General features: G+C 53.5%; 3 protein-coding genes across 3 annotated transcripts; 2 read left to right on the top strand and 1 right to left on the bottom strand.

The window, feature by feature from the left end:
- Positions 1–5,943: 5,943 nt before the first annotated feature.
- Lonp1 (lon peptidase 1, mitochondrial) lies at positions 5,944–17,567 on the top strand. Its single transcript, XM_057773007.1, has 18 exons — positions 5,944–6,362; positions 9,276–9,364; positions 9,805–9,924; positions 10,271–10,508; positions 11,683–11,744; positions 11,894–12,023; positions 12,135–12,218; positions 13,144–13,364; positions 13,908–14,046; positions 14,391–14,569; positions 15,551–15,638; positions 15,738–15,860; positions 15,945–16,061; positions 16,292–16,432; positions 16,503–16,668; positions 16,775–16,992; positions 17,067–17,231; positions 17,312–17,567. The coding sequence occupies exons 1-18, from the start codon at positions 5,964–5,966 to the stop codon at positions 17,489–17,491; spliced, it is 2,859 nt and encodes a 952-aa protein (XP_057628990.1). The 5' UTR covers positions 5,944–5,963; the 3' UTR covers positions 17,492–17,567.
- Positions 17,568–17,628: 61 nt separating this feature from the next.
- Positions 17,629–18,348, bottom strand: Rpl36 (ribosomal protein L36). The gene is made up of 4 exons (XM_057772631.1): positions 18,289–18,348; positions 18,077–18,171; positions 17,830–17,964; positions 17,629–17,751 (listed from the first exon to the last, which is right to left on the bottom strand). Exons 2-4 carry the CDS (start codon positions 18,167–18,169, stop codon positions 17,662–17,664), a joined length of 318 nt encoding a protein of 105 aa, XP_057628614.1. The 5' UTR covers positions 18,170–18,171; positions 18,289–18,348; the 3' UTR covers positions 17,629–17,661.
- A 4,166-nt stretch (positions 18,349–22,514) lies between these two features.
- Micos13 (mitochondrial contact site and cristae organizing system subunit 13) lies at positions 22,515–24,234 on the top strand. The gene is made up of 4 exons (XM_057772504.1): positions 22,515–22,726; positions 23,210–23,387; positions 23,531–23,585; positions 24,006–24,234. Exons 1-4 carry the CDS (start codon positions 22,698–22,700, stop codon positions 24,101–24,103), a joined length of 360 nt encoding a protein of 119 aa, XP_057628487.1. The 5' UTR covers positions 22,515–22,697; the 3' UTR covers positions 24,104–24,234.
- The last annotated feature ends 1,593 nt before the right edge of the window (positions 24,235–25,827 follow it).

Genomic DNA, 25,827 nt, shown 5'->3' with positions numbered 1-25,827 from the left:
AGGCCAGGGGTAATGGGAAGGGTGGTCCACCCGGATAGGTGTTGGCCTGAATGCCAGTAGGCTGCCAGGAGACAGGATCACAATAATGCTGGAATCCTGTCTTTTAAATCAGTAACTATAACAGATCATCCTTTAGGCAATAGAGAAGTCTTTCTGGGCTGTTGAGGGCACATTGGCTGAATTACTTTATTTATGGCTCTCAAACCTGTTAATATTCTCCATTTTCCAGACTTCTTTTTAATAACAAATAAAGGAAAATTCCAAGGACTGGTCAATTCTTCATTTATGTTGAGTATTTAGTTGCTTCTGTACCAGCTGTACTAAGGCCTGTAATTTTTCTGATGTCAAAGGCCATTTTCCACCCAGTTAGCCATTTTAAAGGTAGGGCTGTTAGTCCCTTTGAAAGCCCAGCAGCTGTTGTGCCCTGTTCTTGTGCAGCCCGAATGGTTGGTGCCTGCTATTTACAATGCCTTTTAATATTTTTTCAGAAAGATGCATTAGTTTATGGTTTCTGACATTGGAGGAATATATCAAATCATATCCCCATAAATTCACTGCTATATTAACCACATGCAGCTTTAATTTCCTCTCTGCCCTTCTTGCCCTATACATTTGACCCATCTTGTGTTTTGTTTTTACCTGAGATAAAGTTCCAACCTCTAAAAGCTCAACATTTATGTACTGAAGAGGCCAATTTGAATGCCAAGACTCTGCAAATATTGTTACATCTGCCCCTGTGTCTACAAGACCTTCCATTACAATGTCCTTTATACATATTTTTAACGTTTATCTCTGATTATTTATAGGCATTTGCCAAAATATTTGCTTTATGATTTCTCCTGAAATTTATGTTCTATCATCCAGAGCAGTATGTGTATTGTTTTTGTTTTTTGTTTTTGTTTTTTACAACAGGCATTGGGTCCTCTAATTGCTCTGGGGAGAAGTTGCCCCCACGGAGACAGGGAATGACTTGGGGCCTGTGAGAGGTCCCCAAGGCATTTCCTGATGGCAAAGGGTTACTTTGTCTGTCCCTTGTTGATCTGCATTCATTGGTCCAATGTCGGTCTTTGCTGCACCTTCTGCATACTCCAGAAGGCAAGGGCCTTCTGTTAGGATTAGAAGAAACATTGTTTCTAGGAAGGCCCTGTCTACAATCCCTTTTTAGGTGACCTTGTATGCCACAATGAAAACACATGACATTTTTTCTTCAAGCCTCTGGAAATCACCTGTCCTATCCAATTATCATCATGGTTATGACATTCAATATTGACTGTAAATTGGATCCATTCCCTTTGGGTGCTGATCTTGCCTTTAAAGGCCTAATTATCCTCTTGTATTGTGAATTAGAATTTTAAAAATCCAGAGATTCAATTACTATCCATCTCGTTTCTGAATTTTGTATCATTCTATTTACAACAGAAGTCAATCTTTGTAAAAAACAAAACAGTGATGGTTTCCTTTCAGCTTGTATAACCTTGGTAAATAGCTCATCTCTTTCTGTCTTCTTCAGTTCTGTCCCAAGCATTCAAAGCTGCTTCATGGCATAAAGGCAAGGTGTGGTCATCATATAGAGACTGTCTTTGTACATCAGCATCATTTGCCTCTCCAAGAAGTTGGGTCTTGGGAGATTTCAATACCTCTCTCCCTACTTTGGTGTTCAATGGTCCTAGCCTTATCTTTCCACCCGGTCCTCCACTAAAATTGACGACTAGGCTCCAACACTGCCGTACCCAAGTCTCTCCAGTCTGTGGACAATTCTGTTACTAGTTGGTCATGAATTTGACATCTGCTGCACAAAACGTGAATGCATGCTATATGAGACTCTCACGTCTTTAAATCTCCTCAAAACTAACTTTCCCACTCAGCTTTTGCACAGCCTTGGGGATTCTTGTCATCTTGCAGTTGTTCCTATAAGGCAACTGGGTAAATAAAGGTTGCTTGTTTGAAAACCTTGGGCTGTTCCTCTCTAATTTTATAATGTAGTGGTGAGGTTGGTTCTCTGTCTTTGTCTGAATATCTCTATTATCTGTTTTAGTAACTTTTTCTAAGGCCTGTATCTTGGCACTCTGTGGTAACTCACAAGTGACTCAGTTTCCATCTGGAGTCCACTCTGGTTCTAAAGCCATTTGAGTTCAAGCTTGCCTGTTCTGCTTGTATCCTTGTATCTCTCCAGTATCCTTGAGGGCGGTGACAAAGTTCTCAATAAGCCCATGGGAAAGAATACTGCTGATGCCAAACCTTAGAATACATCCAAATAGAAGAAACTGCTTGAGCAAGGACAGGAATGGTCTTGTGGTCAGATACTGACTTACTGTGCTGTGCTGTGTTCTGCTTTTGTGTATAAGCAGGCTGTGAAATAAACTTGGGGCCATCCAGAGCAAGCTGGCAGTCTGAATCTATCTGACCTGTGTTTTCTGCCTCAATTTCTCTTGATCTAACATTTCTTTAGCCTCAGCACCCCCTTTCAGGAACCCTGGATGACTTTGTTGGGGCAGGCTCCAACGTCGCTCATATCCACCAACTTTTTTAGGGATAAAATAAGAATTACAAAACCAATTAATATTTAAACTGACCTTTTGTGAATCCTATTTAAGTTAATTTCCCCTCATCTATCGTGGAATCATACAGAGACCTAACTCCCTCCATCGTTATAGTGTTTTCCATTTTTTAATGTGGGGGAAAACTCTCTTCTTTTCAAAAAACTAATCCCCCCTTTAAAAATTCCCAATTGCCAGGGGGCTGGAGAGATGGTTCAGCAGGTAGAGCACTGCCTCTTACTCCAGAGGACCTGGGTTAAATTCCAGCACCCACATGGGAGCTTACGGCTGTCTGCAACTATAGGTTCTGGGGGATCTGACACCTTCACACCAATGTACATAAAATAAAGTTAAATAAATTAAAAAAAAAATTCCCCGTTGTCTTACCAAATCTGCTGACCATGATGGCGCTGAGTGAGGCTGACTGCGGTCTGACAGGGAACACAGATGGTGCAGCTGCTAGCGTGTACTGTGAGCCGATGTGTGCGGTTTCCCCCACTGTGGAAGCCTGAGTAGGTGTCAAGGCAGATACCTAGTACGGCAAAAACCTAAAGAGGGGGTCCAGGGGAGGCCTGAAACCCACGGAGGGAGCGAACCCAGTGGGGAAGGGCTGACTCTGGCAGTGTTTGGAGTCCAAGCGCCTGTGAAGATTGCTGTAGAGAAAAATCCCAGAGGGCTTGGGGAAGAAAAGGAAAACCCAGCCAGCGGTGCAGTGACTCTGGGGTGCTGCTCCTGTGTGCAGCTTTGGCTTGCCTGTGCCGGTGGCTGCAAAGCCACTAGTAAGCGGCTATTTTATGAATCTGTGCCCCAGAAGCCGAATGCCAAACGAAGAGTAAATCTAATTAATCTTATCACTAAAAGCCTGAGGGATCAGAGAAGCTGTAGAGAAGCCACCGGTGGCTTCCTACCTCTTCCATTCCTCCATCCCAACGGACCAAGATCCTGTCTCCACCCCACCTTATCACTTCTGTCTCCTCTCTGTACAGACCTCCAGCCCTCTATGGCTAACTAGTGGCTAGCTCTGCCCTCTGACTCCAAGCAAGTTTTATTTGTCAGAACACAATGAAAGTATCACACACAACACACATACACACAGACATACACATAGACACAGATAGACAAAGACACACATACACACATAGACGTACACACAGAGACACACAGACATATACATACACACACACACAGACACCAATATCCACAAATAGTTTAAATGATTACCCATGTAAGGAGCACATCTTTAATCCCAGCATTCAGGGGGCAGAGGCAGGTGCTTCTCTGTGAGTTTGAGGCCAGCCTGGTCAACAAGATGAATTCCTGTCTCAAAAATCAATAAGTAACAACAAAAATTCAAGAACTGGAGAGATGGCTCAGCAGTTAAGAACACTGGCTGTTCTCCCAGAAGACCGAGGTTCAATTCCCAGTACCCACCTGGCAGCTCACACCTGTCTGTATCTCCAGTCCCAGGGAACCTGAAGCCCTTTGGGCTCCCTGACTTTTACCCATTCCCATCCCATCGCATGCACACAGTTCTAGGGATGGAACCCAGGGCCTTGGTGCTACTGGGTGGTCTTCCTTGAGGACACACCCCCCAGGTTCCTTTCACTGGTTATTCAGAGACAGGCTAGCCTAAATCGTCCAATCTTCCCACAGGATGTCAAGTGTCTGTGGTGCTGGAGGTGACCCAGGCTTCACCCAGGTTCTAAGATGCTGGGCCAGGTCTCTGCACGCTGACCTCTAGTCAAAGTTCAGCAGTTGCTTTTTTGCAAGTATTTCTTAAATTTCCCCTTTGTTTTTTTTTTTTTTTTTTTTTTTTTTTTTTTTACATCAAACAAGTTCCTTGCTGGACTCCAGTGATGAGTCAGGGCTCAGGGTCAGAGAACCGAGGTCCCTAGGGCACACTCAGCAACACACAGGAAAGTCATTGCATGGTAGTGATCAGAGACGCCACTAGCCATGGCACCATGCACAGCACACCTCCCAGCACGCATTTAACTAAGCTCAGCTGCCAGCAGCTTTTGGATGGATTGTGGAACTGGTTTCAGACTGCACGAGGAACTTGGGTTTTATACATGCCCAAGACCCTGGTTCCACACCCAGCACTCGGTTTTAGTGACGTGCTTGGAAAAGATGTGTCAAGTTTGATTTCTACCACGAGGCTGGAGAGCACCCCTCGGCTCCAGCATTCACCAGCCCCGCCCCAGCCCCAGCTGCATCTCATCCTGGTTAGGCAGTCTCACTGGCACAGTTGCTGAGCTCTGCTCACAGTGGCCACCGCCGCCAGCATCAACAACAGCATCTTGCCTGCTCGTCCGCAGCTAACACCGGTTTTCCAACTGCCAAGGAGCTCGAGGAAGAGTCTGAACATGCGCACTGAACTTAAGGGTAGGCCATTTCGCGCCCCACCCCCAGTCTGTGCATGCGCACCTGGTGTGAAGGCCCCATCAGGATCTTTTGAACCTGCGCAACAAAATCCCCGAAAAAGGCCCAATGGGTCTACGCAGAGACAAGTGGAAGGAGAGAGCATGAGCAATAATGAAGAGCGTGCACATTTTGAACACCCAGGCTACCAGTTCCTTAAGTCAGATTCGTGAGCATGCACGAATGAATTTGAGGAAGCCTGCGTAGAATGTGCATTCCGACAGGTAGTGGTGCAACTAGGGCTTTGGGCATGCATAAATTCTACCAGCTGTTTACAGAGCTTGAGTATGCGCACGGGGTCGCTTGGGATGCTCCCTAGAAGCTTCAGTGTTTTCGTAAGTGCCCTGTGGATGTCTGTCCACACAGGCGTCGGCAAGCATGCATGCGTGCGCAAGGCCTGCCATGTGCCAACTAGAAAGAGAGGCCAAATATCTCCACAGGTGAAGATGGTGGAACCCATTGTTGTGTATCACCAGTGCACAAGAATAAGAAGTTTTAAAGCAGGGGTGCTCTGTACCGGCCTCATCCCACCCTACCCCTTCAAGACCCATGGCTCTGGTCCCCACCTTTCAAAGCCCCGCCCTTTGAGTCGTCCTTCGATCCCGTCCCTGCTTCCAGTTCCTCCAATCCCGGCCCCTAGGGCGTTCGTCATCGGGACCACACACCACTTCCGCCTTCTCCTAGTCATTCTTCCTCCGGGGTTCTAAGATGCATTTGCCTTTTTGTCCACCTCCAAAACAGCTCTCTAGAACGGCCTCCGTCGAGCCCCGCCCCCAGCTCGGCCAACTGCAGGCCCCGCCCCCTCCGCGGACCACGCCCCCACCCCTACGTCTTCCCTTCCCAGCCTCCGGTCGGCCCCCCTGGCCACGCCCGCCCCCGCCGTGGACCACGCCCACCTTCCCCAAGCCCGGCTCCCGGCCTGAAGCACGCGCGCGTCGTCACGTGCGCAGCCAGAGGACGCACAGAGATGACGTGGGCGCGCTGCGCCTTCAGTATGGCCGTTCCATGGCGGCGAGCACAGGCTACGTGCGGCTGTGGGCCGCTGCGCGGTGCTGGGCTCTGCGGCGGCCGCTGCTGGCCGTCATTGGAGGCCGCGTCCCGAGTTCGTCCGGGTCGTGGTTGCGCCGAGGCCGGCGGGTCTGCGACACATCGGCTCCCTGGGCGCTCGGCGACCGCGTCCCCGCGGGCGCGGGTCAGTGGCGGGGTTTGTGGGACGCGGGCGGCCGCGGCGGCGGCGACGAGACCTCCGAGGGCGGCGCGGAGGACGGGGCCGCGGCGGGCGGCGGGGATGGCCCGGTCGTCACGGCCCTCGCTCCCATGACCGTCCCGGATGTGTTTCCCCACCTGCCGCTCATCGCTATCACCCGCAACCCGGTATTCCCGCGCTTTATCAAGATCGTGGAGGTAAAGAGAGCGCCGCGCCCGGTCCTCATCACTCGGGAGTCTGAGGCAGGAGGATGCTAGAGTCCTTGGTGGCTCTTTTGGACATTCTCCCCCTATTCGGTTCCTTCAGTACCTGAGACAGTGGGCTTGGGTCCGTGAATCTAGGACCCCCGGTGATAGAAATCCCAGGCCGACTAGCAGCAGACTACAGTTCTTTTCCTTCCATCTTGGCGAACATTTTGTACCACCTTCTGAGCCTCCCTTGTGCAATCGTCTGTTGTTTATTGAGAGAGTCTATATATCTTCTGTCTTGAGACAGGGTCTTGTGTAGCCCAAGTCAGCAAGTGTCTTAAGTTTTTACTCCCTTAGTTACTTTGTATCACGCACAGTTATGAGATACAAAGTTTCAGGCCTTGGGGCCTTTTTTCTAGGAGTAGGAGAAAGCGGGAATGACTGACGTTTGAGAGGCATATCAAAGGAAGAAGAAAAGGACAGCATTTCAGCAGTGTCCCTGACATCCACCTCATATCCACACTGAAGAAGAAAGTAAGAACAGCCTTTACCTAAGGGAGGAAAATTCCAGTGCAGGAAGCTGATCCTAGCTGAGCCTTGAGGCAGGGAGAGAGAACAGGATGATGAAATCACCCGAAAGCAGAGATTTAAAAGTAGGGAATTTCCGAATCAGCTGTCTATCCCACTGCCTTTATGTTTTATTTTTCTCCTTTTAAACTTGGAAATCAGAGTCCAGTGAGGCCAGTGGTTATCAGTTAACCTAGTACCAAGGTCATACAATGAGTCATTGCCATATCCACCCCACAAACTCCCCTCAGCAGCGTAGATGTGGGGAGGCCGCTCCCCCCGTCCACCTCCTCTCCCATGTTTCCAAGGCCCATCATTTATGTTGCCTGTTTGGTAGAAGGACACACACACTTTCCAGCCAACCCTGTAAGGTGACATGGCACCGTTACCTATCTGCAGATTGCTCCCAATGGCCTTTTTTCCCCTCATCTGGAAAGTGAACATAATAGACGCTCCTCTCTCCAAGTCGGGGAGCTGTGGTGGAAGACACACATAGGCCTGTGTGTGCCAGCTTTTTTGTTTTGGTTGAGGCAGGATCTCATGTGTCCTAGGCTAACCTCAAACTTGCTATATAGTTGAAGTTGGCTTTGAGCCCCTGGTCCTCCGGCCTCTCCACCACCCCAGGTCTGGGGTCACAGGTGTCCTCATAGTCCCCTGAGTGACTGAGTAATGAGCCTCTGCGGTTTGCCGCTTGGAGGCAGTCCCAGACACAGTTCCTGTGACCCTTGTAGGACTAGCCATTCCTGGTAGGTTCTGATCCTGCAGGACTGCCCTGGAGGCCCCTTCTGAATTCTCTTTACTCCTTGGCTTCCGGGAGCAGAGCAAAGAGACATTTCTTCCGCTGCCCGCCACACACAGCTAGCCATCAAGGGCGTGGCCTTGAGACCCTGGCACGTGGCTTTCTGATGTCATCACCTCATAGATGACCAGCCAGCAGCTTCCATCAGAGAACTACAGCAGGCTCCTGGGAGCAGTGAATGGATCTGTTAGCAAGACTCTGCTTTCACGTCTGCATCTGCCAGGCTTAAGGGCTCTCCTCAGATAGGGATTGTACAGGGGTGGCTCAGGCTGCCAGGGTTCTGGGTGCAATGCTCACTTAGCGTGCATGAGGTGATGGCCCCAGCGTCACACAAACAACGTGTTACCCCAGTGCTCAAGTGAAAGGAGGAGCATCGGTGGCTCAGAGTTACTCTTGGCTACACGAGCCACTGTTTTAGTTACCATCTATTGCTGTGAGGAGACACTGTGACCAAGGCTTGCTTGCAGTTTAATGCGGTAGTTTGTGAGCATCACGGTGGCGAAGGTATTGGCAGGCAGGCATGGTGTTGACCGAGAACTTGCTTCTGATCCACAAGTTGCAGGCAGAGAGAGCCTGGCATGGGCTTTTGAAACCTCAAAGCCTACCCCCAGGGGCAGATATCCAACAAAGGCCACACCTCCCAAGCCTTCCTAAACAGTTCCTATGACTGAGACCAAACATTCAAATATATGAGCCTGTGGGGCCATTCTCATTCAAATACCACAGACCCTATCTCAAACAACAACACCCACCTAAACTGGAAGTGGGTGGTGCTGACTGTCTAATCCTTACAGTGGAGGGTGGATTAGGGTTGGCATGAGTTCAAGCCAACCTGTGCTCCATTGGGAGACCCTGTCTCAGACAAGCAAGAGCCCCACACAGATCAAGGGTGTTGGGACCTCCCTCCCCAGCCTTGCTATATCAGAAACTTGTCCCTGTAAATCCTGAACTAAAGCAAGAGGATCACCTTGAGTTCCAAATTAGTGTCAGCTCTGTGGTGCACACTAAACTACGGAGTGCCGGTGGGGCAACGGCTCAAGTGACAGAGAGGTGTGTGTGTTTACATTGAGTTTATGTGTATGAGTATTTGCATATACAGGCATGTGTGTGCTTAGTGCCTGTGGAGTTCAAAAGATTCAAAAGAGTGTCTGGTTCCTTGAAACTTGAGTCAGGGATGATTGGGAACCTCTGTGTGGTTCTGAGAGTTGAGCTCAAGCCATCCACAAGAACAAGTGCTCCTAACGGCCAAGCCACCCGTCCAGCCCCACTGCATCTGTTTTTTGTTGGAATGGTCTCTCTGCAGCCCTGGCTGTGCTGGACCTCGTGCTGTAGACCAGGCTGGCCTCGAACTCAGAGAGGCCAGCTGATAAGGGGTAGGAGGAGTCAGTCACTGAGATCAGAGTAACTAGGAAGTGGTGCTCAAGGCTGGAAGGAAGCCACCTCAGACTCCAGGGCCTCCTGCCTCAGCTCACTCCATGTGTGACAGTGGAGCTGTGGCTTTGCAGTCAGCATTTTTACCAGTGGCCATGACTGGTGCCTCACTCATTCTCCTGCAGGTTAAAAATAAGAAGCTGGTTGAGCTCCTGAGGAGGAAAGTCCGCCTGGCACAGCCCTATGTTGGTGTCTTCCTGAAGAGAGATGACAAGTAAGTTTTTCCTGCATGAGACTGTTGTTTGAACTTTTCAAATTGAGCTAAACGGATCCAAGGACAAGACCAAGAGCCAAAAACACTGCCATTTTAGTCTAAGCCAAAGGCTTGGCTTTAGAGTCCCCCAGGGAGGGGCTGGGCCATGGCTTAGTCAGGAGCATTTACCTAGCACGTGAAAGACCCTTTCCCAACGCTGTAGACGTGAACTCTTAGCCCCAGTGAAGGTCGGGATCTCAGGACCCCCACCCAGCCTCAAGAGTGGGAACTGTAACGGGAGACGGAGTTAGTGAGTGCTCCACCCAGGAAGGACTATTGCTGAGCTGTCCATCGCCCTTGAAGAGCAGGCAGGCGCTTCTCTCTCGTAACTCCTACTCGAGTTGCCCCACCGCACACGGAGCTGTGGCCCCGCCAGTGTGTCTTTGTGTTGTCTCCCTCAGCAATGAGTCGGATGTGGTAGAGAGCCTGGATGAAATCTACCACACGGGAACGTTCGCTCAGATCCATGAGATGCAGGACCTTGGAGACAAGCTACGCATGATCGTCACAGGCCACAGAAGGTACGGGGTCACAGTCAGGGTGAGATAAGATGTGCCCTTCAGGGTGCACAGAAGTGATTGTGGCCAACAGCTCTCCCTGACTCAGGCTGTTGCAAGCATTTACCACCACTGGTCAAGAGAAAATGCCCAAGGCCATAGCATTCTGTCCCTTGGCGCAGCTCCAAGAAGCCCAGAGGTCTCGAGTGCCGTGGTTTTGTTAATGAGCCCCAGTATTCGTGATGCTTTTCAGTTTGCCTTGTTTTGTTGGATTTTCCCCCCATTTTTTGAAAACCCTAGGGCCACAGGGCCTTTGAACACACAGCTCTGTCCTCGCTCCACCTGGGCTCATCAGTCTGCCTGCTCGCAGGATTCACATCAGCCGGCAGCTGGAGGTGGAGCCCGAGGGGCCAGAGCCAGAGTCCGAGAACAAGCAGAAGTCCCGGAGGAAGCTGAAGCGAGGCAAGAAGGAGGCCGAGGATGAGTCGGCAGCCAAGCCCCAGCTGGAGCTGCTGCCTGAGGCCTCTATCGACACCCCCAAAGAGGTGCTCATGGTGGAGGTTGAGAACGTGGCCCATGAAGACTTCCAGGTCACAGAGGAGGTGAAGGTAAGCCATTTGCCATGCTGTGGGCCTTGAGCAGCAGTCACCTGAAATGACCTGCACAGACAGTGGGGTGGGTGCAGGCCTGCACTGGCCCTTTGTTGTTCGTAGAGAAGGCAGGATTTGAACCCATGCCACCCCAGCTCAGGAGCTGGTTCATGAAGCAGGGAATAAATGAGCTACGGCCATTCTGACCCCCAAACTGAAGCTTTCCTGCCTTCCTCAAGGTCCCCATGGGTAGGACAGTTAGATGACCCAAAGCCTGTAGTGTGTTCTGAAGTCTGCGCAGCTGTCACTGCTGGTAGATGGGACTTCTGCGGCCTCTTCTAGGGACTGTGACTCTATTGGTTGTGGTTGATCAGAGCTATGGGCAAGATGCTCTGGGCTGAGCTCTGTGGGTGGATGCTGGAATTGTGATGTCTGCTGTGGGCTGGGGCTGTGTGGAGAGAGGAGGCCTCTGGGCTGATGCTGGATCATGGACTTCATGGGATTGTCAGCGGCCTGGGAGAATCATTCTGTTTAATGGAACATGTTTCAACTTAAAGCAATGTCTCCATGCTGGTGGCACTATGCCAGCCTTCCTGTTGAGATGTGCGGTGCCGTGGGCCTCAGACACAGCTGTGTGGGAAGGTGCCCCCTTGTGTTGGTCTCCTCTACAAAGGGGAATTCATCTGGGGGTGTTGTCCTGCCTGGCTGTGATCTCAGTACTATGAGGCTGAGGCAGGAGGATGACTGGTATTGGAGGCCAGCCTAGGTCATAGAGTAAGACCCTGCCTCAACAACAGAAAGCAAAAGCCCTAGAAAACATGTGGAGTGGGGGCAGCAGCCCTGATCATCTGGAGCAGTGCTTGCTCGAGTCCCGGTCTCCATGGGTGGGCCCTTGGATTTATTTTCTATAGTTCTTTGTTTTGTTTTTATGTCTACCCTTATGAGGGTAGAGTGCATATGGAGGTCAGAAAGGCTTGGGAGTCTAGGAGTTGGTTTTGTACCATATGGAACCCATGGGTGGCACTTGGGCCATCATGCTTGGTGGCCAGAGCCTTTATGCTCTGAGCCATCTCACTGGCCCTGGGTGTACTCCTGTTGTTGCTGATGACCTGGTTTCTACTCTGTTGTCCTGGGGTGGTCCTGGGGGCTCCCCTTCGGCCGTCTTGTGACTGCCATGGTCCCTGCTTGGCAGGCCCTGACTGCGGAGATTGTGAAGACCATTCGGGATATCATCGCCCTGAACCCTCTGTACAGGTCAGTGTTTGAGGGCCGGGGTGGGCGGGGACTACCACATGGTGCCCGCTCTCTCCCCCACTGCAGCACACTGGCAAAGCTAGCTGTCACTGAAGCCTGGCTGTGTGTGGTGGGGAGGTGTCTAAGGCACGGCTTCTCTGTCCCTACAGGGAGTCAGTGTTGCAGATGATGCAGGCAGGTCAGCGTGTGGTGGACAACCCCATCTACCTAAGCGACATGGGTGCTGCGCTTACAGGGGCAGAGTCGCATGAGCTGCAGGATGTTCTGGAGGAGACCAATGTGAGTGTGCCATGTCAAGACAGAGTCCCCAGCTGGGGCTCACGTGGGTGCTTGTCCCGTACCACCAGCGCTACTGCTCCCAGACAACCCCTTTGTCCCCTGTTGTTTCAGATCCTTAAGCGGCTCTACAAAGCCCTGTCACTCTTGAAGAAGGAGTTTGAGTTGAGCAAGCTTCAGCAACGCCTGGGCCGAGAGGTGACAGGAAGGGGAGGTGAAGGGATGTGTCCTGTCTCTAACTCTGATTTAGGGTTCTCTGTAAACAGGCTGACCCAGAACTTACACAGTCCCCTTGTCTCAGCCCCAGTGTGCTGGGACATTAGGCATGTGCTCGTCTTCATTTGCTGTAGCAAAGGCTCCCTCCTGGGGTGGGCTGTAGCTCAGTGAACATAGCATAAGCCTGCTGTAGGAGGCTGCTCGTTCATCTCCCAGCTACCCAGACTCCCGAAATAACCACACAGAAACTATATTATTTAAGTCACTGCTTGGCCATAAACATAAACATATTGCTAGCTAGCTCTTATATCTAGAATTAACCCATTCCTATTATTTTATATTTTACCATGAAACTTGTGGCCTCCCTGCAAGGTTCCAGCTAGCAGCTCGCATCTTTCCCCTCTGGCGGCTACATTGCATCTCACGACTCTGCCTTCTTTCTTCCAGCATTCAGTTTAGTTTTCCCCACCTAGCTCTACTCTACCCTATCTCAGGCCAAGCCAGCTTCTTTATTCATTAACCAACAAAGCAAACACATATTAACAACCAAAGCAACACATATACATAAGGACTTCTCACACCATAAGCCAGGTAAGATGACGGCAGGATGGTCAGGAGTTCAGAGCCATCCTTAGCTATATAGGGAGTTTTGAGGCCAGTCTGGGCTACATGACCTCCTTCAAAATCAAAAACTAAGAGAATGCAGGTTTAACTCATGGGTAGTTTGGTGTGTGTGGTTGGCTGTGTCTGTTTGGCCATTACAGCAGATCCACACAGAAAGCAAGTCCACGTCTGGGTGCCCTGTGACACTCTGTGGAAGACTGTAAGGGAAGCATGCTGAACACCCAGCCCAGGGGATTCTGTGGAGGGGTCCTGCCCTGCCTTGCTCCAGCTCTGCCTGCCACAGGTGGAGGAGAAGATCAAGCAGACGCACAGGAAGTACCTGCTGCAGGAGCAGCTGAAGATCATCAAGAAGGAACTGGGGCTTGAGAAGGATGACAAAGACGCTATCGAGGAGAAGTTCCGGGAGCGCCTCAAGGAGCTCATGGTCCCCAAGCATGTAATGGACGTGGTGGATGAGGAGCTGAGCAAGCTAGCCCTGCTGGACAACCACTCCTCTGAGTTCAAGTGAGTCCCCACTGCCATGGCCCCAGGCCACCCCTGCAAGCTGTGCCGCGAGATCCTGGGGTGGGCATGTTGCTGTGCAGGCTGCTGGGAATCTAAAAGGCCTCTGGACCCAGGCCTGAGCTGTACGTGCCTGTGGCGATGCTGGCTGCCTTGTCCCTGCCTCTGGCTCTGCCTGCAGTGGCCCAGGAAGCAAGCATGTGGTGGACCAGCACAGTCTGAGCGCAGCCCAACACTTTTTCTTCTGCCTGCTGATGCGGGTCCATGTCTAGACTCTCTTCCGCCGGGCTCAGTGGGTGGCACTGGTCCCTAGTGGGTCAGGCAACTCCACATTGACTCGTGTCAGTCTGAGCTGAAATCTTGGTGTGAGGATGCCATACCCCTGAAGTACAGCCCTCCCTCTGGATCACTGAGCGGGCCTGCCCTCAGCTTCTCCTCTGAGCCATACTCATCCCTGCTGCCCCTCAGTTGTCGTGTCCCTCATGGGTGGTGAGCAGCCTTCCTGTGGTCCCTGGGGCATCTGCTCACAGTGCTTTGTCCCTGCAGTGTCACCCGCAACTACCTGGACTGGCTGACATCCATCCCCTGGGGCCGGCAGAGTGATGAGAACCTTGACCTGGGTCGGGCCCAGGCTGTGCTGGAGGAGGACCACTACGGCATGGAGGATGTGAAGAAGCGCGTCCTGGTAAGTCCCACAGCATGTGCACCACCACTGCTGAGGGCAGGCTGCCTCCTTTTGTCTTCCATTGGAAACCAACCAGCTACCCACTGGGGCTCAGGATGTCCCTAGTGGATGGGTGGCAGAAGCCTGGTGTCTAGGTGTGCAGTACCTAGGGGGCTCTGTGACAAGGTGTGATGTGGCCAGGCTGTGGAGAAGGGACCCTAATGTGTGTGACACCTGAGCAGCCCCGGCGCACTGCGGCCACAGCTCCCATTAGCCCAGCCTGACACCTCATAGGCATTGGGAGGCACTGGGCCCTGGCTCTGGAGGCCTGCACCCTGTGCACTGAGTCTCCTTGGCCTCCACAGGAGTTCATCGCTGTGAGCCAGCTCCGAGGCTCCACCCAGGGCAAGATCCTATGCTTCCACGGGCCACCGGGTGTGGGCAAGACCAGCATTGCACGTTCCATCGCCCGTGCCCTCGGCCGTGAATACTTCCGTTTCAGTGTTGGTGGTATGACAGATGTGGCTGAAATCAAGGGGCACAGGTAGGTCGGCCAGGCCTGGCACCTACCTGACTGGACAAGCTGTGTGACCCAGGCTAGGGTGAACAGAGGAACAGAGGCAGGAGGTAGCTAGTTGTTGGCCGGTCTCAACTTTGTTTTTTGGGGTGGCCTTATTATGTAGCCTTTGCTGTTGCGAGTTGGAACTCCCTGTGTAGACCAGGTCGCCTTTAAAGGGCACCTAAATATGCATTCAGTGTGGAAGCCCCGAGGTGGGGGGCAGTCAGCTGCAGGGGCACAGGCGGCACAGGAGCCTGGCAGCCTTTGAGTTAAGCGCTGAGACCAAATGATTCTGCCACGAGTGACTGGTGGCAGAGCCAGTGTGGTTGGAAGAAGCCGAGAGGAAGCAGGCTTGGCAGGCAGAGGCAGGCAGGCTGTGCTGATGCCCGCCAATGAACAGTCAGGAGCTAGCTTGGGTAGAACATGGCACATGCCCCCTTTGCCAACCTGGATATGTGAAGCCCTTCCTTGGGAAACAAAAGTATCTTGTCACAATAGTAAAGCACCCCTTTCTGCCCAACTCCCGGCCCTTCAGGTCCTGCGCAGTTCCAGCCACAGGGACCCCCTTGCTTCTCCAACTTACCAGGCTCCGTCCCTCACAGCCTGCTCTAGCTTGTTTGCTCAGTGCCACCGTCATCTTTCATGCCCTCCAGTGGCACTCTGCCACCCCTGCTCCCGTGCTCGCTCAGGCCCTTGTTTATCCTGTCCTGCCTGCCTTGCTGAGCCTTGGGCCCGAGTGTGGCTTTCACGCTGCACCAGCTGTCCCCGGCAAGATTCAGCCTGGACGGCCAGCCCCCACCTAATTCAACTACTAAGGAAGTGGGCTGAGCATGACTGCAGGCTGGGCATATTGTCAGATACTGGCTGGAGGGAGAGCATTGGGGTGAACTGTGTGAGACCAAGAGCTGCCTCCAAGTGGGCCTCTGCTCGGCTTGCTGACTCACACCGAGTGTGGCCCCCCCACAGGCGCACCTACGTTGGGGCCATGCCTGGGAAAATCATCCAGTGTTTGAAGAAGACCAAGACAGAGAACCCGCTGGTGCTGATTGATGAGGTGGGGTAGGCTCTGGGGACAGAAGGATCAGGCCATGCTAAGCCCAGCATGTGATGGGGGAGCTGGGCATGGTCCCATGGTCCTGCCTTCCTCACACAGGTGGACAAGATTGGCCGAGGCTACCAAGGGGACCCATCGTCAGCACTGCTGGAGTTGCTGGACCCTGAGCAGAACGCCAACTTCCTGGACCACTACCTGGATGTGCCCGTGGACCTGTCCAAGGTGAGTGCTTGCTAATGTGCCTTGTGTAGGGGCTGTGGGAGCTGGGTGCACCAGTTTCCAGCACTCCGTGCCCCTTGTCACTAGGTGCTGTTCATCTGCACGGCCAATGTCACTGACACCATCCCAGAGCCACTGAGGGACCGCATGGAGATGATCAATGTGTCAGGCTATGTAGCACAGGAGAAGCTGGCCATCGCCGAGGCAGGTGGAGCCCGAGGGCTGGAGGGGCACAAGATCAGATCAGGTTCTCCGTTCCCAGTGCTTGTCAGGTGCTAGGCAGAGGTCTTGGGCCACACTTCCCCTCCAGGCAGGGCTGGGACCCCCACTATGGAGCTGTTCAGCCTTGGGTGTGTGGGAGCATGGGACCCCGGGGTGCCTCACCCATATAGTGAATGGGGGCAGTAGGCATTGCTGACAGCTGCTCCCCACAGCGGTACCTGGTGCCACAGGCCCGCGCCTTGTGCGGCCTGGATGAGAACAAGGCCCAGCTGTCTGCTGCGGTGCTCACCCTGCTCATCAAGCAGTACTGCAGGGAGAGTGGTGTTCGCAATCTGCAGAAGCAGGTGGAGAAGGTGAGTCCCTCCAGCCACATGTCTGCCACAGGTCCCTCAGCACAAGCCTCACCACACCTCCACTCTGCAGGTGCTGCGCAAAGCAGCCTACAAGATAGTCAGTGGGGAGGCGGAGACGGTGCAAGTGACGCCAGAGAACCTGCAGGACTTCGTGGGGAAACCCGTGTTCACCGTGGAGCGCATGTACGACATCACACCTGCTGGTGTGGTCATGGGCTTAGCCTGGACTGCCATGGGTGAGCACCCCACGCCGCACCATTGCTGCTGCTCGGACTGACCGCACAGTGTGTGCTGCCAGTGCAGGGAAGCAGGTGTTAGCACATCGTCCTCTCCGTCTCCTAGGAGGCTCCACTCTGTTCGTGGAGACGTCTTTGAGGAGGCCCCTGCTCAGGGACAGCAGGGAGGACAAGGATGGCAGCCTAGAGGTGACAGGCCAGCTGGGGGATGTGATGAAGGAGAGTGCCCGCATCGCCTACACGTTTGCCCGTGCCTTCCTGATGGAGCAGGACCCGGACAATGACTTCCTGGTCACCTCTCACATCCACCTGCATGTGCCTGAGGTAGGAAGGACCCTGTCTGGTTGGCACCTTACCCCCAAACCCACCAGCTCCTCTCACTGCCTGCTTCTCTGCAGGGTGCTACCCCTAAGGATGGCCCCAGCGCGGGCTGCACCATCGTGACAGCGCTCCTGTCCCTAGCCCTGGGTCAGCCTGTGCTGCAGAACCTGGCCATGACGGGGGAGGTCTCCCTCACCGGCAAAGTGCTGCCTGTGGGCGGCATCAAGGAGAAAACAATCGCTGTGAGTGCCCGTGCCGCACCCGAGCCCTCAGTCACCGCGGGGGGCTGAGTCAGGACCCTGCTGACTGACTGTCCCCACAGGCCAAGCGCGCAGGTGTGACCTGCATCGTCCTGCCGGCCGAGAACAGGAAGGACTTTTCGGACTTGGCCCCGTTCATCACGGAGGGCCTGGAGGTGCACTTCGTGGAGCACTACCGCGACATCTTCCGCATCGCCTTCCCGCTGCGCGAGCAGCGCCAGGCGCGGGCCGTGGAGCGGTGACCCGGGGACTGACTTTGTAATCATGGGGTGGCGGAGCCACGAGCAGAGCTGTAGAATCATGAATAAAAGCCTATTTCCAGAGCCGAGCCGAGTCACCGCGCAGCCGCGAACACACGCACGCGCACACACGATCTGCGCCACAGCAATGTTTATTGAGAACGGGGAGGGGATCAGTCCTTCTTGGCCGCCGCCTTCCTCATGGCGGCCAGCACGTTGCTCAGCTCCTCCCGCTTCCTCTTGGCGCGTATGTGCGTGCCCACCTGTGGGGGGAGTCGCGTCACCCTGGGGCACCCGCAGCCAGGTCCGCCCCCGCCCGCCGGCCGGCCCGCGCCGCCTACCCGCTTCTTGATGAACTTGAGCGCGCGCTTGTCCTTGGACACCTTGAGCAGCTCCATGGCGCGCCGCTCGTAGGGCGCGAAGCCGCACACCTCCCGGATCATGTCCCGCACGAACTTGGTGTGCTTTGTGAGGCGCTGCGGGGACCCCGGGACGAGCTCAGCGACGCGGCAGCCGCCCCGCCCGCCCCCCGCACTACCCCGCGCCCCGGCCTCTCCTCCCCGCCGCGGCCCCGGAGCCCGCACTCACCCCGCGCCGCCGGCTGTGCCTCGGCTGGCTTACGTTCTTCGTCACCTTGTGGCCCTTGTTGAGGCCCACGGCCATGGGGTAGCGCAGGGCCATGGCTGCGGGACGACACGGCGGCTGAGACCGGCCCCTCGGCCCGCCCGCCCGCCCCCCGACGCGCCCCGCGGCCCGGGAGCCCCGATGGCGGCGGATGCCCCCTGACGAGCTCCACGTACCTGCTCCTCTCCGATGGCGGCCGCGACAGGAAGGCCGGCGCCGCGCGGAACCCTGGGATATCTGCTCCTCGATCGCCGCTGCGGCCAGAGAGGCGGACGCGCCGCGGGCGCCCTCTGGTGGCCGGAGGCTCCGCGGCCACTGTGAGCATGTGCAGCCCGAAGAGGGCGGCTGTGCCTGCTGCCTTCGGTATTCCTTTAGGCTGGGAGTTCGAACTGGAAACTCGCCTATTGCTAGCTGATGAAGCGAGTTACTCTCTGACAGTAAAAAACAAACAACAAACAAACAAACAAAAAAACAGTTTAAAGTTTTTGTTGTTGGCTAGAGACCTGGCGCAGAGGTTTAAGAGTACTTGATATTCTTCCAAAGGACATGGGTCCAATTCCTTTTTTGTTTGTTTGTTTTTGTTTTTGTTTTGTTTTTCGAAACTGGGTTTCTCTGTAGCTTTGGATCCTGTCCTAGAACTAGCTCTGGTAGACCAGGCTGACGTCGAACTCACAGAGATCCACCTGCTGGGATTAAAGGCATGCGCCACCACCGCCCGGCCTGGGACCAATTCTAAGTATCCACAATGGCAAAAACAAACAAACAGCCGGGCGGTGGTGGCGCACGCCTTTAATCCCAGCACTCGGGAGGCAGAGGCAGGCGGATCTCTGTGAGTTCGAGACCAGCCTGGTCTACAAGAGCTAGTTCCAGGACAGGCTCCAAAACCACAGAGAAACCCTGTCTCAAAAAACCAAAAAAAAAACAAAAACAAAAACTGGGCAGTGTTGGGAGACACTTGGGAGGCAGAGATAATTGGATCCCTGGGTTTGAGGTCAACCTGGCTTACAGAGTGAGTTCCAGGACAGCCAGGACTGTTTCACAGAGAAACCCTGTCTCAAAAAACAATTTTTTAAAAAAAAGATCCGGCGGTGCAGAAGACAGGGGATCTCTAAATTCAAGGCCAATCTAGTCTAAAAAGCGAGTTCCAGGACAGCCAGGCCTACACAGAAACCCTACCTCGAAGAAACAAACTAAATAAAAATAAAAATATATGATTTTCATACATAGGTGTTTTGCGTGCATGTGTGTCTGTGAACCACGTGGTGCACATTCATTAGCCATTGCTGAACCAGCTCCCAGAGCTGCCGTCATTATGAAAAAACATCTATTTAGTGATTTGGAGAAGGCTAATCCACCGGACACTTGCGGAGGTCGGAGGTCAGTTTATGAGGGTCTGCTTGCTCTGGTCTACAAGGGCTCCGGAATCGAACCCAGGTCGCTCCCTTTTCACTTTAGTGTGGGGTCTCGCGGAGCCCGGGCTATCCCAAATACCTGGCTTCCCTGCTAGTGACAGGTATGCACCGCACCCATTTTATGTGGATCAAGTGCTCTGGCAGCTGAAGGGTACCCCCAGCCTCCTCTCTGGGCTCACCCTCCCACACTCCACGCTCTGCCAGCCTGAGGAATTTGAACGACAGAATCCGGGCTGGGTCCAACCAACCCTGCTGGTCCACAGTGGACGGATGAGTGGCTCCTGGCAGGTGTCATAGGTACCAGTGGCCACACTGGGAGTCGAGATAGTGGGCAAACTCTTGAATACAACGACTTGAAGGAATTAACCGCCACCACCTGAACCCTGCTGTGCAAACGGCTGCACTAACACTGGAGCGTGCAGAGAGCAAAGCTACTCAGCAGAGCAGACCTCAGGCCGGAGTGGGAGGAGCCGAAACGGAGGGGCGGGACCAGAGTGTAGTACAACCCCAAGGTGGAGCCAAGGTGGGAGGGCGTGGTCGTCAGCTGAAGCCTGGGTACCAGGAGGGCCGGACCCTAGGGTGGCTGAACCCATCATCGCGGCTCAGGCAGGTCCAACGTGGGGAGGGGCGGGTCCAACGTGGGGAGGGGCGGGGCCTAGAACACAGGCGCGGGAGGGTGGGGAGAAAAGAGCAGCCGCCCAGGGGCGTGCCCAAGGTGGGCGGGGGCTGGGCCTAGGGTCCAAAATGGGAGCAAGCTTCACGTTCAGAGAAGATTGTAGAAGACCTTCGAGGTGCTCAGGGCTCCGGTGTCGCCTTCATTTGCAGGTTCACTCCTATTTCTGACTAATGTGGGTTTCTGAGCAAGCACTACACCATAACACACTGCAAGGTACATTCCTGTGGTCACTTTGCCAGGGAAGAAACAGATCTTCCCAAGATCACAAGGACGTCGGAGGCCTCTGGGAGAGGCACTTCCCTTCCTGCCTGCATTTAGGATAGAGAGTCCCTGGTCAATCTGACATGACTCCCTTCTCTGCTTGGAACGCTTTTCTTAAAATAATTTCTTTCAATCCTCAGGTCCAAAGGTCAACTTCTAGGCACTACTGCTAACACACGCTACCTTGAGATGTTGTTCTAGACTCTTCCTACCCACATCCTTTTACCTCTTAGTCAGAAAAGCTGGTTTGCTTTAGTTCTGAGTGAAAGTGTCAGGATAGATTCTCCAAGTCGTGGGGGAACATTGGGCTTTAATCCCAGCACTGAGGAAGCCTAGGCAGGTGAATCTCTGTGAGTTCTAGGTCAGCCTATTCTACTTAATGAATTCCAGGACAGCTAGATACACAGAAGAAAAAAAAAAAAGACCCTGTGTTAAAAAACAAAACAAAACAAAAAACCCTATGAAAATAAATATGAAGGATCTGGGGGTCATGGGTGTGTTTGAATGAGAATGGTCCCCGTGGTCTCATATGTTTGAATACCTGGTCCCCAGTTGGTAGAACTGTTTAGGAAGGTGAGGAGGTGTAGCTCTATTGGGGGTGACACTGGGGTGTGCTTTGAGGTTGCAAGAGCCCACACCATTCCCAGCATTCTCTCTTTCTCTTTGCCTCCTGCTTGTCTGCCTGTTGCTGCTCTGCTCCCTGCCATGATGGTTAGGGACTCCCATGCTGAAACTGTGGAGTGCCTTGGCCGTAGTGTGTTGTCATGGCAACTGAAAAGTAACTACGACAATGGATCTCCACAGAAAATGACACAGGTCTTTATTTCTTTTTCTTTTTTTTTTAAATATTTTACTTATTTAACGTACACTGGTGCTTTGGCTGTGTATATCTGTGTGAGGGTGTCAGATCCCCTAGAACTGGAGTTACAGACAATTGTGAGTTGCCATGTGGTTGGTGGAAATTGAACCCAGGTCCTCTGAAGAGCAGTCAATGCTCTTAACCTCTGAGCCACCTCTCCAGCCACAACACAGGTCTTTCTTTTTTTTTTTTTTTTTTTTTTTGGTTTTTCGAGACAGGGTTTCTCTGTGGCTTTGGAGCCTGTCCTGGAACTAGCTCTGTAGACCAGGCTGGTCTCGAACTCACAGAGATCCGCCTGCCTCTGCCTCCCGAGTGCTGGGATTAAAGGCGTGCGCCACCACCGCCCGGCACAGGTCTTTCTTATCTTGGAATTTCTACCGAAGTCCAGAAGACAAGGAGAAGTTTCCCAAATCCAAAAGACTGAGATTGCACAAGGAGAATCTGTACTGTGTTGCAAAGTCCACACATCTTCCTCATATACCCACCTTTCCGCTTTCAGTGTGAACCTGTGAGACTTCTAGGCTAGAACCGTAGCAAGCCAACAAGGTAGGGGGAATGGACGATTGGCTGTGCGGATGGCTGGAGAGATGGTCGTGGATGAGCCTGTGCCTGCAGCGGCACAGTAGCATTCAAACCCCCGAAGAACTCTCTGCTCCATGATTTCGGGGTTCTCAAGTTCCACGCTGGACAAAGGGGCATGAATCCCCTGCTATGGCCTCCAGCCCTCCAGCAACCGCTTATCCGCTCAGACCTGTTTCCCCATCTCATAGCCATACGGGAATCTACACGATCATCTCCCTTGTTACCCGCTGCTTCTTTGCCACCCCCACACCTGACCCCGGACCACCCACCGCCAACCCCGTATCACGTGACCCCGAACCTCCGGGGTAGCAAGTACAAAACACCCTGGCAACCCACCCGAGTCCTACCAGCTGGCCGAGGTCTCTGCCACGCCCTCTAGGTGAAAGCCACACCCCGAGAGACGTGAATGGAACTCCCTTTTCTGGCGCAATCCCGCCCTCCCGTTGCTGTGGCAACCGCCGCCTACGCTGGCTTCCCCTTAGGACGCTCAATCCTTCGCGCAGGCGCGGGGATCTCATCAGCGTCTTTTGAGGGCTCCGTCCATCGTCCCTCCAAACTACATTTCCCGGGAGTCTTCGCGGCCTAGCGCGTCTCTTTTTTTTCCCTCCGGACTACATTTCCTTGAAGAAATTGCCACAGCCGCGGTCCTCCAGAGACTAACCGATTGCCTATTCCCAGAGTCCTTTGCAGCTGACGGCGAGGACTATATTTCCCAGGAGACTCAGCAGCGCCGCTTACCGGAAGCGGCGGGTGAATTGCGTGCCCTTGCGCGGGGCGTGAAAAGAGAAACAGGCCATGGTGGCTCGAGTGTGGTCGCTAATGAGGTGCGTGGAAACTCGGGTGGGTCCTGAGCCTTTGGGAAAGTTCCGTGCTGCAGGCATCTGTACCTTGCGGCTTGGTGTCCTGCGACTGCTCACTTCCGGTTGCATCTGGACCCTTTCTCACGGCCCGTGTAGGGAAACAGGCTCACTGGCAAAGCTAACTGGATCGCCTCTCCTACCTCCCAGCCAGCCCTTGTCACCTACAGCTTCAATTTTCTCTTATGTACAACGGGGACTCGTGGGAAATCTTGCCCTTCCCCCCTCTCCGGAGCATGAGTGACATGAAGTTCCTTTGGTGTCCCTGGAAGGTTTTATGTCCGGTGTCTCCTGATCTTGGCAGGATTTCGAACCATTCACTGTCTCTTACTTTAAGACTTGGTTTAAAACTCGTGTCACACAAGGCAATATGAATGATCCTTGTTCTGTGACCTCCCAGGTCGCCGAATGGCGACCCTGCCGCCACAGCTTCTGTCCCTTCTCCCCTAGGTTCCTCATCAAGGGAAGCGTGGCGGGGGGAGCAGTCTACCTTGTTTATGACCAGGAGCTGCTGGGGCCCAGCGACAAGAGCGAGGCTGCCCTACGGAAGGCCGAGGAGGTGGTGCCACCAGCAATGTATCAGTTCAGCCAGTATGTGTGCCAGCAGACGGGTCTGGAGATGCCACAGGTACCCTGTCTGGGACTCAGGCCGGTTATGGTTGGCCTTGGTACCCCATCGCTCCTACTTGGTTGAGTTTATGTTGCTGGGTTTGGGTGACAAGGCTGTGACCTATCCCCACGCACCAGCCCTGTGCTCCTCTTTATTCCTAGCTCCCAGCCCCTCCAAAGATTAACTTTCCGAACTTCCGTGACTCCTGGAACTCAGGTAAGGCCCCCTGTGCCCTTGTTTGGGGGATACCTGGACATGCCAGCCTTGCTCCCAACCCTGTTTGCCTTGCTGTTCCTTTCCATTTCTCCCAGTTTATCTGTTTGTGTGCCTGTATGTCGTCTATGGAGCTAAGTAGAAATGATTGGGCGTGGTGGCACGTGCCGGAGTCTCTAGCGTTTGTTTGGGAGGCGGAGGCAAGAAGATTTTAATCCCAGGCTAACTTGGTCTACCAAGTGAATTCTAGGACAACCACGACCACAAAGAAAACTCCTGTTTAAAAACCATCTGAGAAACGTGTAGGGAAGGGCTGACCCCACTCCTGCTCCAGCTACCACTCTTCGACTTCCTTGGGGGTTGGCTGTGAAAGTGGTTCTGGCAAGCCGGGGTCTCATTGGCACCCATGCACTGTCCCTGCAGGCATCATTTCCGTCATGGCAGCTTTGTCAGTGGCCCCCACCAAGGCCCGAGAATACTCCAAGGAAGGCTGGGAGTACGTGAAAGAGCACACCAAGTAACGGACGCCACCTGTCCCAGCGTTATGGGGGGGCAAGACCCGGATGCCACAGACTCAACCACAGTGGGGACCCCACTCTGAGGGCAGCTTCCAGCATTGCTGGTCCAATAAAGGACTTGGAATAGTCCCCGACCTGTGTTCTGGTAGAGTGGAGTGGACTGGAGGAAACTGGATCACCTGGGCCTTTGGGGGTCCTGGCTCCTGACAGCCTTTGCTTGTGTGAGGAGTCCAGACCAATGGGGATCCCTGTGTTCCAGATGTAATGCTTGGAGCCCAGAAAGGTATTTTTGTTTTCAATTTTAAAAAACTGTGTCTATACGGGGTTGGGGATTTAGCTCAGTGGTAGAGCGCTTGCCTAGCAAGCGCAAGGCCCTGGGTTCGGTCCTCAGCTTCAGAAAAAAAAAAAAAAAAAAAGACAAAAACTGTGTCTATTGCTGTGATAGAGCATCATGCTTGAAAGCTGCTCAGGCAGGACAGGGTTTGTTCCAGCAGCTGGTTCCTCAGGCCTCACTCCCTTGCTGAGGGAAGTCAGGGCAGACCTGGAGACAGGACCGAAGCAGGTCATGGAGGTTCACTGTGGGGGTGGGGGTTGCTCCTTCCTCGTGGTTAGACCACCAGCCCCATGTGGTGCTGTTTACTGCCCCTCACACATCAGTCATCATTCACAAAGATGCCTCATAGGCCCATCTGATGGAAGCATTTCCTTAGTGTCCCTCTTCCCAGGTGACTATTGACAAAAAGTACTGACTAGCAGTGCTTCCCTGTGTGTGCACTGCCCACACTACCCAGGAGGGTCCTATCTGGAGCTGGGTGTGCAGGCAGTCCTGAGTTGCCTGTCATGGGTACTGGACCACTGAACCATCCCCCCAGCCCTCAGAGAGGATGAAGTAGGTACTAAGGTTGGGGGAGTCTGGACATGAGGAGGCCCTCAACAGGGGTTTCATTTACAACAGACCAGTTTTTCTTGACTTTCCTATTGCCCAGACCGATCATAACCACTCAGGCCTCCCAGCCTTGTCCCCCGTATGTCCCTTTTCCCAGGAGCCATGTAACAGGCTGCATCAGCTGTCTGAGGCCTTAGTCAGAGAAGGCTGTGATTGGCAGTCAGGCCCAGAATGGGTGGGGCTAAGGTGGGAAGACTCTAGGCCACCATTGGGCTCTGGGTCACCTCCAGGAACAGCTTTTGTCACACAGAGTTCTTTGTGTGTCCAAGCCCAATAGGACATCCAGCTATTTGTATATTCACAGAACACCCTGGAAACCTAGTGGACAGATGGAGGGGATTTTGGCTGGCTGAACATAACGACTTTTCTAGGTTCTCCTAGGCTGCAGAGAGCACTTGGCATTAGGCTTACTGCTGTCACCCTGCTTAAGTCCAGAGCTGGTGACATGTGTCTTACACTCTAAAACCAGGGGCTGCCTGTCTGTAACCTGGGCTGGGTGTCAGTGATCTCCAGAGTGAGGCCTGTGCCCCTCCCATCTCCAGCAGCCAGCTTTGTTCTTGTAGAGGTCTGTGCACAGAAAGGATAGCCCTGCATGTCCTTCATGCTCACCAAGCCTGAGCTCGCAACATGGGACCAAATAGGCTGTCTTCCCATGTGCAGGACTGAGGTAGCCAAGGCCACACAGCACAGGTGCCACACAGAATGGGATTGACTAGACACCTTGGACACAGCTTGTATAGTACCACTTCTCTCTCTTGATGAAAATGAGAGGCCAGGCTTG

This window comes from Chionomys nivalis, chromosome 6 (genome assembly GCF_950005125.1).
Source record: "Chionomys nivalis chromosome 6, mChiNiv1.1, whole genome shotgun sequence".
Classification (NCBI taxonomy): domain Eukaryota; kingdom Metazoa; phylum Chordata; class Mammalia; order Rodentia; family Cricetidae; genus Chionomys; species Chionomys nivalis.
The sequence above is the reverse complement of the archived record's forward strand: the minus strand, read 5'-3'. Positions and strand labels throughout refer to the sequence as shown.